The sequence below is a fragment of the Rana temporaria genome, chromosome 3 (genome assembly GCF_905171775.1).
Source record: "Rana temporaria chromosome 3, aRanTem1.1, whole genome shotgun sequence".
NCBI lineage: Eukaryota > Metazoa > Chordata > Amphibia > Anura > Ranidae > Rana > Rana temporaria.
Window position 1 is genome coordinate 331,414,360 of NC_053491.1, and position 17,619 is coordinate 331,431,978.

General features: G+C 42.6%; 1 protein-coding gene across 1 annotated transcript in view; it reads right to left on the bottom strand.

Moving 5' to 3' along the window:
* CSF1R (colony stimulating factor 1 receptor) overlaps positions 1-17,619 on the bottom strand; it is a 125,978-nt gene that overhangs the window by 59,772 nt on the left and 48,587 nt on the right. The window contains exons 2-3 of the mRNA XM_040345011.1: positions 6,729-6,980; positions 985-1,254 (exon numbers count right to left, since the gene is read on the bottom strand). Of these exons, the coding sequence (XP_040200945.1) occupies positions 985-1,254; positions 6,729-6,980 (522 nt within the window). The remainder of the gene's footprint in view (positions 1-984; positions 1,255-6,728; positions 6,981-17,619) is intronic.

Below are 17,619 nucleotides of genomic sequence, written 5' to 3' on the forward strand. Positions count from 1 at the left end.
CATGGTGTGAACTAGAGACATTGGAATACATGGAAAACAGTATGCATGCATTTTTAGTGCAGGAAAAATGCGCACGAAACTGCGTCTGGTGTCAACTGGCCCTTAGGGTTAAGAAAAAACGAAGGGGAAAAAAAGCACTTGACTGCATTAAAAACGCACTGGAACACATCAAAAAACTAGTCAAGAACGCGCATGCAGAAAAGCATCCGGAACGCATCCGGACTCCGTTTCTATGGTGTGAACTGGCCCTGAGTAGATGTGAGGTATGAATGCGTTGTGTCTCAAGAAAAGCTTGCTGGTTCAGAGGCTGACACTGTATTGTCTTGAAGCAGAATTTCCATTTGTTCCATTGGCTTAGTTCCTTACTAGTAGCCAGACATATGCTATACAGTTATATACAGTGGAAGACGAGCAACTATTTTTTTTATATTAATACTCAGTTTGCGAGTGATGTTTCACATAACGAGTAAAATTCAAGCTAATGGGGTGTGCATTACCGCATTTGGCCAGAGGTGTGGGGGCGCCGGTGACATTCGGAACGGTTTGGAGCCGTTCAAAAATTCTCAGAATCACTTGGAAATATTGGAAACACTTGGGAATACTCAGTTCCCGAGTGTTTCCGAACCTTTCTGAGGGTTTTCGAAATCAGCCGCGCTGTCCCCGAGTATTTCCGAGGCTCTCCGGCTCTCCCCACCTCTGGCCACCTGCGGTATTGCATGCCATAGAAGTCAATGCTGAACAAATTATCTTTGTTTCCATTGACTTCTATGGGAAACTCGCTTTGATATGCGAGCGCTTTGGATGACAAGCATTCTCCTGGAACGCATTGTTGCTCGTAACCCGAGGTTCCACTGTATACTATAAAGTAAATACGCCAATTGGAATCTACCTAAAAAAAGGAAGAATTTTTCTACTTTACATTTTATCTCCCATACTATTCCTTGGATCTTGCCTAAATAACTCAAAATGGAATTCCCAACTTACCTGCATTGACTACTAGCTTAATTTTTGAGTCTTTGTTCAACCCATTCACAACAGCCCGACACAAATATTCTCCTTTATCAGTCAACTGAACTTTGTGGATAGTGAATCCTTTCTTAGGGTCAAATGGTGTTTTTTTGTTCCTTAGACCTTCTAAAGTTATTAGCGATATTTCATGTATAGATGGATCTGTTATCAGACATGGAAGAAGAGCATTTTCATCTTCAGCGACACGTACTGTGTTTGCCAATGTGTTCCACACATTTGAGGCATCTAAAGAACAGATAAAGATAACTTGGTGTCAACGTCATGACTTTTTAAGCAGGTTAAAGAAAATGTAAACACAGCTTTTCATATTTCTGATATGTGCCTGCTGTACCATGTACTTGTATGAAAAAGTATCCCGTTCTCTTTATTTTGCCTCCTCTCTGTGAAATTCCTGGTGTTCCTGCCAATCCCTCTGCTTTCCTATTAAAAACTGACTACACTAGGCATGAGAGCTAGGCGTGGTCAGTTTTCTTGCTGTGCTGGGAGCTAATGTAAGCATCAGACTTGTGCTGAAACATCCTCCCTGCACAGCCATTCACTTGGAGTACTGCTGTTTCTCCTCTTCCAGCTCTCTGAGCTCCTTATGCAGCTGAGAACGTATGGGTATGTGCTCACTTATAAAAAAAAAGGGTAAAAAGTGTGTGTAAAGTTTTTGGGGCAGATCCACAAAAGAATTACGCCGGCGTATCTATTGATACGCCGGCGTAATTTTAAATTTCCTGCGTCGTATATTTGTTTTGTATCTTCAAAACAAGATACGACGGCATCTCGGGTCGATCCGAGAGGCGTACGTCTTAGTACGCCGTCGGATCTAAGATGCAATTTTTCGTCGGCCGCTAGGTGGCGTTTCCTTCGAATTCCGCGTCGAGTATGCAAATTAGCTAGTTACGGCGATCCACGAATGTACGCCCGGCCGGCGCATTTTTTTTACGTCGTTTGCGTTTGGCTTTTTCTGGCGTATAGTTAAATCTGCTATTATGAGGCGTACTCAATGTTAAGTATGGCCGTCGTTCCCGCGTAGAAATTTGAAATTTTTACGTTGTTTGCCTAAGTCGTTCGCGAATAGGGATTTGCGTAGAATGACGTCACCGTCGGAAGCATTGGCTTGTTCCGGGTTAATTTTGAGCATGCGCACTGGGATACCCCCACGGACGGCGCATGAGCAGTTAAAAAAGAACGTTGTTTACGTCGGGTCACAACGTATTTACATAAAACACGCCCCCATCACAGATATTTGAATGCCGCGCCATTACGCCGCCAAAGATACACTACGCCGTCGTAACTTACGGCGCCGATTCTTTGTGGATTTGAAAAAAACAAAGTAGGTTACGGCGGCGTAGTGTATCTTAGATACGCTACGCCCGACGCAAAATTACGCCAATGTACGTGGATCTGCCCCACTATATTTATACATAAATGTTTTGCTTTTCATTTCTATTTTAAACTCAATGGGTTGTTTTACAGGGTTCATATATACTTTAACACATGTGCTTGGTTTTTATTATTTATATGGGGCAATTTACCTCTGTGCTATGCTTGGACATGGACATGCATTGGCCAAAAAAAGAAATATCGTATCTGTGTATACATCGTTTATGTTTTTATCCACTAAATGCACTTGAACAAAGCCTTAAAAAAATGCACATGGCAAAGGGATGCAAGAGAAAGGCATAATGAGCTAATGTGCATAGCATACTAGCTCATTATGAATGACTTACCTGAGATCGAAGCCCCTGAAGCGCTCCTCGTTCCCCTCTGCCACCATGTTGCCGACGAGTCCCTTCTGTGTATCGCCGCTCCGTCGCTGTGACTGGCCGGAGTGGCGATGACGTCACTCCTGGCACGATCTCCGCGTATGCTCGCGGTTCCGGCATTATCCCATTGATAAAACCGTCACGCTTAGTGCGCCTGCGCTGTTGTCTATGGCGCGCATGCGCCGTAGACATCGGTGCAGTCCTTTCTGCAAATATCTCCTTAACCGTGTAGGGAGATATTTCTTGCACCTACAGGTAAGCCTTAATCTAGGCTTACCTGTAGGTGCAAGAGGGTTTACAACCACATTAAACCCAAAAGTAAACATTTATTATATTGTCCCTTACCAATGCTTAGATGTGGTGGCTGCATTCGTTTTCTTTTTAGGCTTTCTTTCCTTTATTCACACCTGGTGACCATGCCAGTAAGTCTGTTGTATTATTATTAGAGGGTTGAGACAAATCATTTACCACTGACAGAGGTGCTTACAATGATTAGCTTTTATTTATTCATGTAAAACCTTTACCCGAAAAAGGAACAAAACTGTTTGCTGTAACTGCTTAAACGGTTCCCGACCGGCTCACGCAGATTTATTGCGGCAGGACATGCCCGCTGGAATCCTATCCGTCGGACATGTTCGGTCGTCTGTACAGACTTACCGTACATGTCCGTGTGTACAGCCATCATACAGAAATCTCCGGGCGGGCATGTCCGCTGAAAACGGTCCGGCGGACTGTTTTCATCGGACATGTTTGCCCGTGTGTACAAGGCCTTACGGGTACGTCCTTGGACTTTTCGGCCACCAGAGGGTGTGCGCGGCCGCTGCATGGTGGGGGACCTGCTTCGCGTGGCCGGCCGGGACGATTGCCTCTGGCCACGCGCGATCACGTGCAAGAGCGCCAGCACAGGGTTTCGTGCGTGTAAACACACAAAATCACTGTGCTGTCAGGGAAGAGGAAACATATTGTTTGTTTCTACTAAGTAGGAAACATTATATGTCTCCTCTTCTAGTCACTCCCATTCTCATACAGTTAGAACACACTGAGGGAACACACAGTTAACCCCTTGATCGCCCCCTAGTGTTAACCCCTTCCCTGCCAGTGACATTTACCCAGTAATCAGTGCATTTTATAGCACTGATCGCTGTATAATTGTCAATGGTCCCAAAAAAGTGTCCGATCTGTCCCTCGCATTGTCGCAGTATCGCTGAAAATCGGTGAGTCTCACCACCATTACTAGTAAAAAAATAAAATAAAATAAAAATGCCATAAATTTTCCCATAGTTTGTAGATGCTATAACTTTTGCGCAATTTTTTTTACCAAAAATATGTAGAAGAATATATATAGGCAGTAGCGGTTCGTCCATAGAGGGCGCCGGAGCGCCGCCCCCTCTGGCTTTCGTACAGCCACTAAAATACATAGATTCATGCACTGCATGAATCTATGTATTTTCGGCGCTGCCGCCCACTATTCAGATGGCCGGATGGTGAGCTGGTTGGCTGTGTGGAAGTGCCTATTGGCTTCCCGAATGCTTATCCTGGGGACGTACAGGTGGTGCGTTCCTTGGATAAGACTGACAGGCGTCTCAGCCAATCAAGTTCACCGGTTCTGGCCACCGGTAACCTGATTGGCTGAAACGTCATCGAGGGCGGGAGAAGACATCGAGGGAAGTGGAAGGAGGATGGCTGACCCCCAGAAAGGTAAGTGCCAGCCGGGGGGAGGGGCATTTTACAGGGCACAGCGGTGACATTGGGCACAGTGGCGACAATGGGCACAGTGGCATCAATGGGCACAGTGGCGACAATTAAAGGGCACAGTGGCATCAATGGGCACAGTGGCGACAATTAAAGGGCACAGTGGCATCAATGGGCACAGTGGTGACAATTAAAGGGCACAGTGGCGACAATTGATGGGCACAGTGGCTGCGTTTGATGGCATGGCACAGTGGTGACAATTGATGGCACAGTGGCTGCGTTTGATGGCATGGCACAGTGACTGGGTTTGATGGCATGGCACAGTGGTTGTGTTTGATGGCATGGCACAGTGGTGACAATTAATGGCACAGTGGCTGCATTTGATGGGCACAGTGAGGCGGCAATTTTTTTTTTTTTTTTTTCGTTTGCGCCCCCGAAAAAAAATTTGAGCACCAGCCGCCACTTTATATAGGCCTTAACTAATGAAGACATATATATTTTTTTTTTTTAATTTTGAGGATATTTATTATAGCAAAAAGTAAAAAATATTTATTTTTTCAAAATTGTTGCTCTTTTTTAAAACTGCCGCAGAGGTGATCATATACCACCAAAAGAAAGTTCTATTTGTGGGAAAAAAAGGACGCAAATTTCCTTTGGGTACAGCGTTGAATGACCGCGCAATTGTCAGTTAAAGTGACGCAGTGCCAAATTGTAAAAAGTGCTCTGGTCAGGAAGGGTGTAAAATCTTCCGGGGCTGATGCGGTTAATGAGTTAGTTAGATCTAAATCTTGTGTGTCTAAAGTGGGGTACACACTATAGGAAAATTGGGCAAACATTTTCGTCCACGGAATGTTCGTACGATTTTCGTATAGTGTGTACACAATTTTTGACAGCCGATTCTGAATTTTCTGTCCCGATTTGCTGTGAAACATCAAGAAAAATTGGACGAACATTCGCCCGATTTTCTTATAATGTGTACCTTACTTAACTCTCCCTCCCGATTGACAATGCTGCTGTCCTAAGGTGTCTCTGTTGCTCCTTCATTTAGAGTGGGGGGGACTTTAATACAGCAGGTGTGTTACTGGTCAGATGGGCAGGTGAAAACAGAGGTCAAAAATCCTAAAAAAGAAAACAAGTGCAGTCACCATATCTAAGGATTTATAAGCTGCAGAATATTACACTTTTGGTTTTATTACCGCCTTAAGATATTCGTGAATGCTAGGCCATTCTGATATGAAAAGCTTTAGCACTTTTGAAGCTTTCCCACCCCTTTCTGCATCCTTTATAGCAGTGTGGTCATCAACCTTGTCCTGCAGGGCCCACTAACAGGCCAGGTTTGCAAGATAACTGAAATACATCACAGCTGATATAATTTGCTCCTTAGTGATTGCAGTATTCTAGACTGCATCTCCCCAAGGTAATACATAAAACCTGGCCTGTTAGTGGGCCCTGCAGGACAGGGTTGATGACCACTGCTTTATAGGACTAGGAATGTGAGGAAGCGCATGGGCGTCCGCTGACTAGGAATGTGAGGAAGCGCAGGTTCTCTCCCCCTGTGTACACATAAACACTGGAGGGGGGAGGCGGCTTCACTCTGCTCGCTGTGCCTGTGTGACATCCAGCCCGGGACCGCTCAGACAGCCCACGGCCGCGAGAGAAGGGGTTGGTTGGTCAGGTGCTGTGGCGTCACCCCATACCAGACCACCCCCCGCCCCCCCCCTGCAATGCCACGGCCAGCAGCTCACCTCTCTCTCCCTGTTCTAACCTGCCTGTCACTGCGGTGCTCTTCACTCTTCAACACCTTCTTAATTTTCCAGGGGGGGTCAATTGCCCCCCCCCTTGCCCTATGGAGCGGACGCCCATGAGGAAGCGGCAAGCTTCAACACTTCTACCTGAAGGCTTTTAGAAGCTGCTGTAGATTTGCAGGCATTTCTATGGCATGCACTATATACCTGCAATGGTTTCTAAAAAGCCGGGTTTATTTTGTATATACTGCCCCATACCATCTAAAATGACTGCATTAAACATCAAAATACATAAAAGAAATAAAGTTACATTTTTTTTGCTGTTTATTAACATTTACCTTCTCAGAGACTATTTGTTGAGTTATCTTTATTTTACAACTCGAAGGTATACAAGTCTATTTACAAAAATATTTTTCAATGGACTTTGCTATCAATGAGTGGCATAGTAAATCCTGGAGCAGTATTTGCTATATACCTCTGTACAATTGTTTTTCAAAGTATTTGTTACCTTTTACAAAGACATGCACTGATGCTTGTTCTGTGGAATTGGGGGAGGTATAGCTGCATTTGTATGTCCCCGTGTTTCTGTACGATGCTTGTGATATTTTCACTGTGTTATTTTCTGGTTTAATGAATCTCTGTTGACTTTTTGTGAGATTCCATTTCACATTTCCATTTCCAGAGCATGATAAAATTAGAGGATCCCCATTCTGTAGCACAATTTCACTCACAGGAGGCTCGATTACCAAGGAGGCTAGGCCTAAAAAAGCAAGAAAGCAAACAAAGTGATGTTAACACAATATAGAATAAAATATATGTGTGCCTTGATTTGCAAAACTATAGATGACTATACATGTTCTGGTTAAACCCAACTCCAGCCAAAGGGCCAGATCCACAAAGAAGTTACGTTGGCGTATCTATTGATACGCCGCGTTACTTCTATGATGCGCCGGCGTATCTTTTTTCTGTATCCAGAAAGCAAGATACGTCAGATTTTTGCTTAGATACGACTGACGCAAGTCTCTAAAGCTGCCGTAACTTAGTTGCATATTTACGCTGGCCGCTAGGTGGCGCTTCCGTAGATTTACGCGCAGAATATGCAAATTAGGTACATACGCCGATTCACGAACGTACGTGCGCCCGGCGTATCTATATGCGTCGTTTGCGTAAGGCGTCGGACCGGCGTAAAGTTACCCCTGCTATAGTGAGGCGTACGCAATGTTAAGTATGGACGTCGGGACAGCGTAAAATTTTCCGTCGTTTGCGTAAAACGTTCACGAATAGGGCTTTGCGTAAGTTACGTTCAAGTCGTCTAGGCATAATTTAATTTGAAAATTCGACGTGATACTGAGCATGCGCGCGCATGCGCCGTTCGAAAAAAGCGTCATTTACGCGGGGTCATGCTTAGTTTACATAAAACATGCCCCCCTGTTCCTCATTTGATTTAGGCGCGCTTACGTCGGGACATTTACGCTACGCCGCCGTAACTATAGACGCAAGTGCTTTGTGAATACAGCACTTGCCTCTCTAAGTTGCGGCGGCATAGCGTAACTACGATACGCTACGCCCGCTTATATTTACGCCTATCTACGTGAATCTGGGCCAAAATGTTTTACTTTTGGTAGGGAATGGTTAATCTCTGTTGGCTTTTCATTGCTGTCTAGGTCCTGAGTGTGGAGATCTCCTTTCACTTCCTAAAAGGTCAGCGTGTGATGAAAAATCTCTCCTAAAGGATCACAGACATAAACAAACTCATATTTTCAGCAGAAGAACTTTTGAAAATGTTTTTTATATCTTTTTTTTTTTAATACGTTTTTATTTTATTCTTTCACATGTCTACATCCGTCAATATTATTATATTTCTTCATTAAATCTTTTCCCATTTCATCAATACAACCACATCAACAGAAAAAGTGTCATTATACATTACATTCCACCTTGAAAAAGAAAACCTTCCTGTCCTGGTAATTTGTACAGGCATCACAAAGACAGGATGTAAGGAAAACAACTCAACCAATGGTGTCATAAAAATGTATAAAACCTGTCAGAAATCTTTAATATTCCTCATTGTCCAAAAATTGGCTGATTTAGGCTTTTAGGAAACTGTTAAGATATACAGTGCATCTGGAAAGTATTCACAGCGCTTCACTTTTTCCACATGTTGTTATGTTGCAGCCTTATTTTAAAATGGATTACCGTAAATGTATTATTTTCCTCACAATTCTATCAACAATACCCCAAATTTTGGAAATGTATTAAAAATAAAAATTCAGAGACTTTGCCATGACACTCAAAATTGAGTTCAGGTGCATCCTGTTTCTACTGATCATCCTTGAGATGTTTATTCAACTTGATTGGAGTCCATCGTGGTAAATTCAGTTAATTGGACATGGTTTGGAAGGGCACACACCTGTCTATATAAGGTCCTACAGTTAGCATTGCATGTCCTGTTCATGGCGTACGCATTGCTCCAGCGTATCTTAGGCAGTTGTTCCGCCTTGGTTGTGAGCATGCACAGGGGGATGCGTCCACGTCACGGCGCATGCGCAGTTCGGTAAACGTACTTGTCTGGCGCTCGGACCATCATTTGCATGGGGTCACGCCTCATTTGCATGGGTTTGCATGGGTCAAGCCAACTTCCACCTACGCCAGCCTGCGCCTTTGAAACCTACGCCGACGCAGCGTTGGGAGCACTGGCTTCCTGAATTCCATTCTTGCCTCTCTGCGCTGCGTTGGCGTAGCGTATATTATTTGCGCTACGGCAGCGTAATGTGCGCCCGCTCTCTGTGAATCTGGGCCAGTGTGTTTATGGAAAGTATAAGCCTGCCTTGCCCTATTCATCCATATCAGCAGGTGGAAAATGTGGTGGAATGATTGCCTTCACTAACGGCACGCTCAGTGCGCCTGCGCCGTTGTCTACGGCGCGCATGTGCCATAGACATTGGTGCCCCTTTTTTGGAAAATATCTCCTTAACCATGTAGGCATGAGAGTGCAAGGTGTTTTTTCACCTTAATGCATAGGATGCATTAAGGTGAAAAAACACAAACCCATACAACCCCTTAAGATGTGTCAAAACAAGCAATGTTTTTCCATCCCTCAGAAGTCACCTATTCAATACCCACTATAGACTAATTTTCCTGTTTGTAGGTAATTTACCTGCAGTGGTATCCAGCATGATATTCTGCTTGTGCCACACCTGCTCTTTATTGTTCAATGTGCTGTGCATTGACAGAGACAAACCGCTGTTGTAAAGAGTGGGTATTGGAGCAGTTGTTGACTTCTCTCACCTTGAACAAGTCTGGCCCTTCTCCCACAAGCTCTCTCATTAACAAAGTGTTTTGGCCCACAGTGTTCTTGCTTACTGGATTTTTTTTTCTTCACCACTTCACCACTTCCTTTTAAAATGTAGCATTTGCAAATTCCAAAAGATCATCTGTTTCCAAAATGCTGCCACCACCATGTCAGGTACCAACAATCATTCCAAGGCCAAGGCTTCTTAGGTCACATGCAGGGTGGTGCAACAAGTACACCTCAACAAAGGCCCTGCCAGTTGCTTAGACTTGCCTTCCATTTGCTCCATTGCCACTTCATCCAGGACCTACAAGTCCAAGTCCAAGTCAAGCTAATCAAAGCATAGACGGGACTTAGAAGAGTCCTTAGGAATCTCTGTCCACACTCATGTGACAGATCTGGTGCCCACTGATTGGCTGTTTAAGTACCCGGCACTGCATTATGGGAGGAAGAGGTGCAAGTCACATGTTTCCCTATACCTATAAGTACTGAGTATTAGATTTCCCTGGCAGCTAAACTAAACAGTGGGGGGAGGTAGGTATATGTACAGAAGGAAAGGTCTAAAGACTCTCTCCCCATGTGACAGCACTGGAGTTTTACTTTAACCAACTAAGGCATTACATATTTTGCTTAAATAAGATCCTCATTGCAGTTAAATATTTGTTAACCTAATTAAAATTGGAAATGCTCTGACAAATGAATCTTTTTTTAGTTCAGCTTTTGCATCAACAAACGCAGCACTTTCCAGTGTGCATTTTTAATTTGAATATATCCTTTAAAATCTTCTTGTCTTCCAATAAATATATATATATATATATATATATATATGTAAATATCGATACGTCGCACAGCTAGTTTAAAAATATAGCCCTTTTTTGGTGAATCTCACAGTACTTCCTTTATTCATTTCTCAGTGCTGAAATAAGTGAAGTCGGAGTAAAACAAAGGGGGATTCCAAGGTGCTATCAGGGTTGGACCACTTGCTTTGTTTTGCATAGAGATTGCATACAGTAGATTCAATCTAGGTATCTGTGGATGGATGGTGATTTGCTTTACTGAACTTTGTTTCAGTATGACATATACCGATTGTGATTCATAATCGAAAGAGTCAAGGTTTTTATCTAAATGCATTCTCTGCATTCTTCACTTCTGTGCCTAGGGTGCCCCTCCCCCTTATACTTTCCTGAGCCTGATCTCGATCCAGCAATGTGTACAAGAGCAGCAGCTCTTTTGGCTCTGTCCCTCCTCACAGAGCAGATTGATATCAGTGGTAACCATTGGCTCCTGCTGCTGTCAATCAAACCCAATGGCAAGGGGGTGCCAACAGGGCACCCAAGAAGAAGAGGATTGGGGCTACTCTGTGCAAAACCATTGCACAGAGCAGGTACGTATAACATTTTGTTATAAAAAAAAAACCTGAACCTTTAATATGACTTTAGGGAAGAAACAATGTGAAAAACAAGAGAGAAAATTTAGATTTATGCTATTCTGTTTGGAGTAAAAGGCAGTGGCATTACAACACATAACGCTAGGTTCACGCTAGGTCATGGGCGTCTGCTCCATAGGGCAAGGGAGGGTGTTTGCCCCCCCCCCCTGGAATTAAGAGTAAGACACCACATTCAGCCGCGGGCCAGGGCCGCCAGTGCCGCCGACTGTCACTGTCATGTCTGTCAGTGTCATGTGTTGCATTGCATTTACTATCACGCTCCTGTTTGCTGCCAGCCAATAGATGATCATCGCGCTGCTCGCTCCCCCTAAGTTTAGGGAGGGGATTATCATGGGACTGATGGGAGCTGGCCAGCGCTGCCGAGGAGGAACAACTTGATCTTCATTGCAACTTCAGACAGCACTGCACAGCAGCATCACAGTCAGTAGTGTACACTATCTATCGCAAATAAGCACTAAACTAACTAAATTAAGCTGATGGAATGCCATACGGAATGATGCAGTCAGTCTGAAGATTATTAACTGTGATGTCTGTGATTTTTTTTAATATGCAGCATGGCGACGGGGGGGGGGAGTAAATGTCCTGCACTCAGGGCCGCCATCAGGGGAATTATGGGGCCCTTACACAGCTTCAGGCATGGGCCCTCCTGGAATAGAGAATTGCGAAGTGGAAGAAGAAATAAAGAAAAATATATATAACAAAAGGGGGGTAACCATCTGGGGCCCTGGGGACCTCCGGGCCCTTTAATAACAAAAAATAAATAAATATATATATATATATATATATATATATACACACAAATTATTATTATTTTTTTTATAAAAAGAAATTACAAAAAAAGGGGGGTCGCCATCCCTCTGGGCCCTTTAATAAAATAAAAATAAAAAAAATATATAAAAAATAAATAAAATAAACATTTATATATATATAAAAAAAGGGGGTTGCCATCCAGGGCCCTGGGGACCCCTGGGCTCTTTAATAATAAAAAAAAAAAATGTATAAACAAAAATAAAAAAACATTTATAAAAAAAAAAGAGCCCTTTAATAAAAAAAAAAAAATATATATATATATATATATATATATATATATATATATATATATATATATATATATATATATAAAAGAAATAAAAAGAAAATAAATAAATAAAATAATATAAAAAAATAATGTAAAGGGGTCCAGAGGTGCAGGGTGTTGTGTAATGTAAAGGGGTCCAGTGATGCAGAGTGATGTGGGGGGGGGGGGGCGCTTTTAAGCCCTGCTAGCGGTCAAAGAAAGGGTTAAATCAAATGTGACTGTGTATCGCCACTGCCGAAGAACACACCCCCCCCCCCTGAAAAAAATTCAGCGGACGCCCAAGTGCTAGGCCTTGCCTCCTGAAACAAAGGTCCCTGCAGCATTTCAGAAACCGCATGGGAACTGCAAGTGCAGTGCATTTTCCAGTGCGTTTAATTAATTTAATTAATGACATTTGATTAACGATTAATGACACCCGCACACTGCTCTTGAGTTTTTCTTTCCTGGTGGCTGCAGAAACTGGAGGCATATCTGAAGAGGATGGTAATGTATATGTGAACCCTAATGCCGCGTAAACACGGCCGCTTTTCTTGTCCTCGAAAAAACAACGTTTTTCGTGACCTGATTCTCGTCAAGCCGGCCTCGCCTACACACGATCGTGAAAAAAAAAAATGCTGGAGCAAAGCGCAGTGACGTACAACACGTACAACGGCACTATAAAGGGGAAGTTCCATTCAGATGGCGCCACCCTTTGGGCTGCTTTTGCCGATTTCCTGTTAGTAAAAGTTAGGTGAGAGACGATTTGCGCTTTTCAGTCTTTGTGCTTTTCAGTCTGTTACAGCATGACGAATGTGCTATCTCCATTACAAACGGTAGTTTTTCCAGAACGAGCGCTCCCGTCTCATATCTTGCTTCTGAGCATGCGTGTTTTTTTCCCGTCGGTAAAGCCTACACACGATCATTTTTCACGACGTGAAAAATGACAACGTGAAAAACGAGACTAATATTTAGAGCATGTTCTAAATTTTTAATGCCCATTTTTCACGTTGAGAAAAATGCTCTGGGTCGTTTTTAATGACATTAAAAAATATATAATTTTTCACGTCATGAAAAACAGTCGTGTGTACGCGGCATAACAGAAAACAACAGGAAAGTTGTACAGCTCCGGGTAATCTATACGGTCATGTGTACGAGGCCTTAGAGTACCAGTCGTTCTACTCTAATAAAGTAGAACAGCTAGTGGCTAGTAAAGGAGAGAGGTGGCCGGGGGGGGGGGGTGCAGGAGTTGTCCGGCCGCCATAGGAGAGACCTGTCAAAGTGGGCCAGTCTGGATGAAGTCCAGCCCTGGGAACAAATGCAGGGAAAAAGCAGGTGGCGGCACAACCAGCATAAAAACTTCAAACTTTATTGTAAATCCATAAAAGACGAGGACATGCAGTGCAATGACTAAGCACAGGTGTGTGAAACACATTTGCTGAAATTTCTCTTGAACTGCAAGTGCATGTTATGTCCTCATCTTTTATGGATTTACAATAAAGTTTTTATGCTGGATTTGCCGCCGCCTTCCTTTTCCCTGTATATGTGAACCCTCACCATGTAAAACAACCCATTCTGTTTAAAATAAAAATGAAAGGCAAACATTTATATATACATATAAAAACACATTATAAATACAATTTTCCTCCTTTTTTATAATTGATTACATACTCTCTGCTCTCAGCTGCATAACTCTGATTATTGGATTAGCTTTTAGCACAGCCAGAAGACTGACCACGCTTTTCTCTCCTGCCCTAGTGTGGTCAGTCTTTAATAGGAAAGCAGAGGGACTGTCAGGAACACCAGGGATTTCACACAAAGGAAGCATTACAGAGAGAACAGGCCCATTTTTTATACAAGTACATGGTACAACAGGCACATATCAGGAATATGAAATGTTGGGTTTACATATTCTTTAGGCAACTCGTTGGTAATGCTGGAACATAAAGTAAATAAACAAATGATAAGCGCTTCAAATAAGTGATCAAAATCACAATAAAAGATAATACCAGTGATGAGTGCACAAACACAATAAGTGACTGAAGTGTGATTGGTGAAATAAATACCAGCTGGGAATATATATCCCAAAATAACACAAAGAATGTGAACCTGAAAAGGTGCAAATAAACCTTTGTGCAATTAAATGTCCTTCAGCAGTGAATGCAAATAATAGTTCAAAAAATCAAATAGATCAAAAAATGAACAGATGGATGATTGTAGGATCAGAATATGACCGACAGTCTATAAAAGATGGATCAGATGAAATCAATTTCTAAATCTCTGCTCTCTTCCCTCAATAGGCTAGTGGGCTATCCTCATAAGTAATGTAGTTCCCTTACCTGCAGGGTACTATATATGAGCATATAGTATTATCTCCACAGCGTGATGGTCTTGCCTCTCCAAATGTGGGTTACTCCTACTGCTCCAGCTGCTGGGTATTTCCAGGCTCCGTGATCCAGAGTGAGCGGTGGGTTGAGGGAGAAAAGAGAGAGTGCCTCCAATGGTGTAGTGGGTTTGAGCTCAATCCAATTTATTAATGTAAATACCATGCAGATACACTTAGCAGGGATGGGCGCATGCAGGTAACAAATTTTAAAATTCCCGGGGACGCGGCGTTCTAAGTACCGCCTGACGTCCGATGGCCTCCGGCTTGTGCGGGTGTGTGAATATCGGTCTGACTCCCTACGGCGTTACGTCACGCACCTCGTGACTTCATCAGTTCCCCTGATGAAGTCACGAGGTGCGTGACGTAACGCCGTAGGGAGTCAGACCGATATTCACACACCCGCACAAGCCGGAGGCCATCGGACGTCAGGCGGTACTTAGAACGCCGCGTCCCCGGGAATTTTAAAATTTGTTACCTGCATGCGCCCATCCCTGCTAAGTGTATCTGCATGGTATTTACATTAATAAATTGGATTGAGCTCAAACCCACTACACCATTGGAGGCACTCTCTCTTTTCTCCCTCAACCCACCGCTCACTCTGGATCACGGAGCCTGGAAATACCCAGCAGCTGGAGCAGTAGGAGTAACCCACATTTGGAGAGGCAAGACCATCACGCTGTGGAGATAATACTATATGCTCATATATAGTACCCTGCAGGTAAGGGAACTACATTACTTATGAGGATAGCCCACTAGCCTATTGAGGGAAGAGAGCAGAGATTTAGAAATTGATTTCATCTGATCCATCTTTTATAGACTGTCGGTCATATTCTGATCCTACAATCATCCATCTGTTCATTTTTTGATCTATTTGATTTTTTGAACTATTATTTGCATTCACTGCTGAAGGACATTTAATTGCACAAAGGTTTATTTGCACCTTTTCAGGTTCACATTCTTTGTGTTATTTTGGGATATATATTCCCAGCTGGTATTTATTTCACCAATCACACTTCAGTCACTTATTGTGTTTGTGCACTCATCACTGGTATTATCTTTTATTGTGATTTTGATCACTTATTTGAAGCGCTTATCATTTGTTTATTTACTTTATTTGAATTTTGTGTTATGTGAACACTCCTAGATATAGCGGCCTCAGATATATTTTGCACACCCAATATCACTGCTTTATTATCATATCTGTTTACTCACAGTAGCGCACTGAATTCTTTCACTTATAATGCTGGAACATAAGCATGCTATGACATGTCAAAAGAAGTGAAAATTAATTTTGACGCCTCGAAATAGGAATTTGATTGCATTGCTGGAAGATAGGGGAAACAAGTCATTTTGTAGCCACTATAACTTTTGGGAAAACCAATCAATATAAGCTTATTTTTTACAAAAAAATATGTAGAAGAATACGTATCGCCTAAACCGAGGAGAATTAAAAAAAAAAAAATTTGATATTTATTATAGCAAAAAGTAAAAAAATATTGTGTTTTTTCAAACTTGTCCCTCTTCTTTTGTTTATAGCTCAAGAAATAAAAACCGCAGAGGTGATCAAATACCATCAAAAGAAAGCTCTATTTGTGAGAAAAAAATGTCATTTGGGTACAGTATTGCATGACCGCGCAATTGTCATTCAAAGTGTGACAGCGCTGAACGCTGAAAATGGTTTGGGCAGGAAGGGGGTGAAAGTGCCCTGTATTGAGGTGGTTAAAGTGGTAGTAAACTCTCTACAACCACTTTTACCTACAGGTAAGCCTATATTAAAGTGGATGTAAACCACCACAAAAAGTCTGTTCCTCTCTCCTTGCTTTGAGTGACAGGTTATTTACATATCTAGCTTGGACATGTTCATCATATGTTATGTTATGTTTATCATAATATGAGGTGATCCACAGGTCATTGTATATTACCAGGATGTGTTATGTGGGGGAGGGGTGGATTTCTCACTTTTTATACTGTGGATCACCTCATATTATGGTAAACATAACATATGATAAACATGTCCAAGCTAGATATGTAAATAACCTGTCACTCAAAGCAAGGAGAGAGGAACAGACTTTTTATTTAGACAGGGTTTTATCTGGAAGTCTGTTAATTTTCACTGAACAATAAAAGAGGATTGCTCAGCGCTGGATTAACTCTGTGGCAAGACTGGACACAGATGATAGGAAATCGTATACTCTACATTGTGACATAAAAAAAAAAAATGTTTGGGTTTACATCCACTTTAACCACTTAAGGACCGCCTCCTGCACATTTACATCGGCAGAATGGCACGGCTGGGCACATGTACGTTCAGGTACGTCCTGTACTAGTACCCAGCCGTGGGTCGCGGGCGCGCTCCCGCAACCCGGTCCGAAGCTCCGTGACCGGGACCCGCGGACCCGATCGCCGCTGGAGTCCCGCGATCGGTCCCTGGAGCTGAAGAACGGGGACAGCTGTGTGTAAACACAGCTTCCCCGTTCTTCACTGTGGCGCCGTCATCGATTGTGTGTTCCCTTATATAGGGAACCACAATCAATGACGTCACACCTACAGCTAGAGTTAGAAACACAGATGAGGTCATACATAACCCCATCAGCGCCCCCTTGTGGTTAACTCCCAAACTGCAATTGTCATTTTCACAATAAACAATGCAATTTAGATTAATTTTTTGCTGTGAAAATGACAATGGTCCCAAAAATGTGTCAAAACTGTCCGAAGTGTCCGCCATAATGTCGCAGTCACGAAAAAAAACGCTGATCCCTGCCATTAGTAGTAAAAAAAATAATAATAAAAATGCAATAAAACTATCCCCTATTTTGTAAACGCTATAAATTTTGCGCAAACCAACCGATAAACGCTTATTGCGTTTTTTTCACCAAAAATAGGTATAAGAATACGTATTGGCCTAAACTGAGAATTTTTTGGGGGATATTTATTATAGCAAAAAGTAAAAAAATATTGTTTTTTTTTTCAAAATTTTCGCTCTATTTTTGTTTATAGCGCAAAAAATAAAAACCGCAGAGGTGATCAAATACCACCAAAAGAAAGCTCTATTTGTGGGAAAAAAAGGACGCCAATTTTGTTTGGGAGCCACATCGCACGACCGCGCAATTGTCAGTTAAAGCGACACAGTGCCGAATCGCAAAAAGGGGCAAGGTACTTTAGCTGCATTTTGGTCCGGGTCTTAAGTGGTTAAGGCTTACCTGTAGGTGCTGGAAAGATC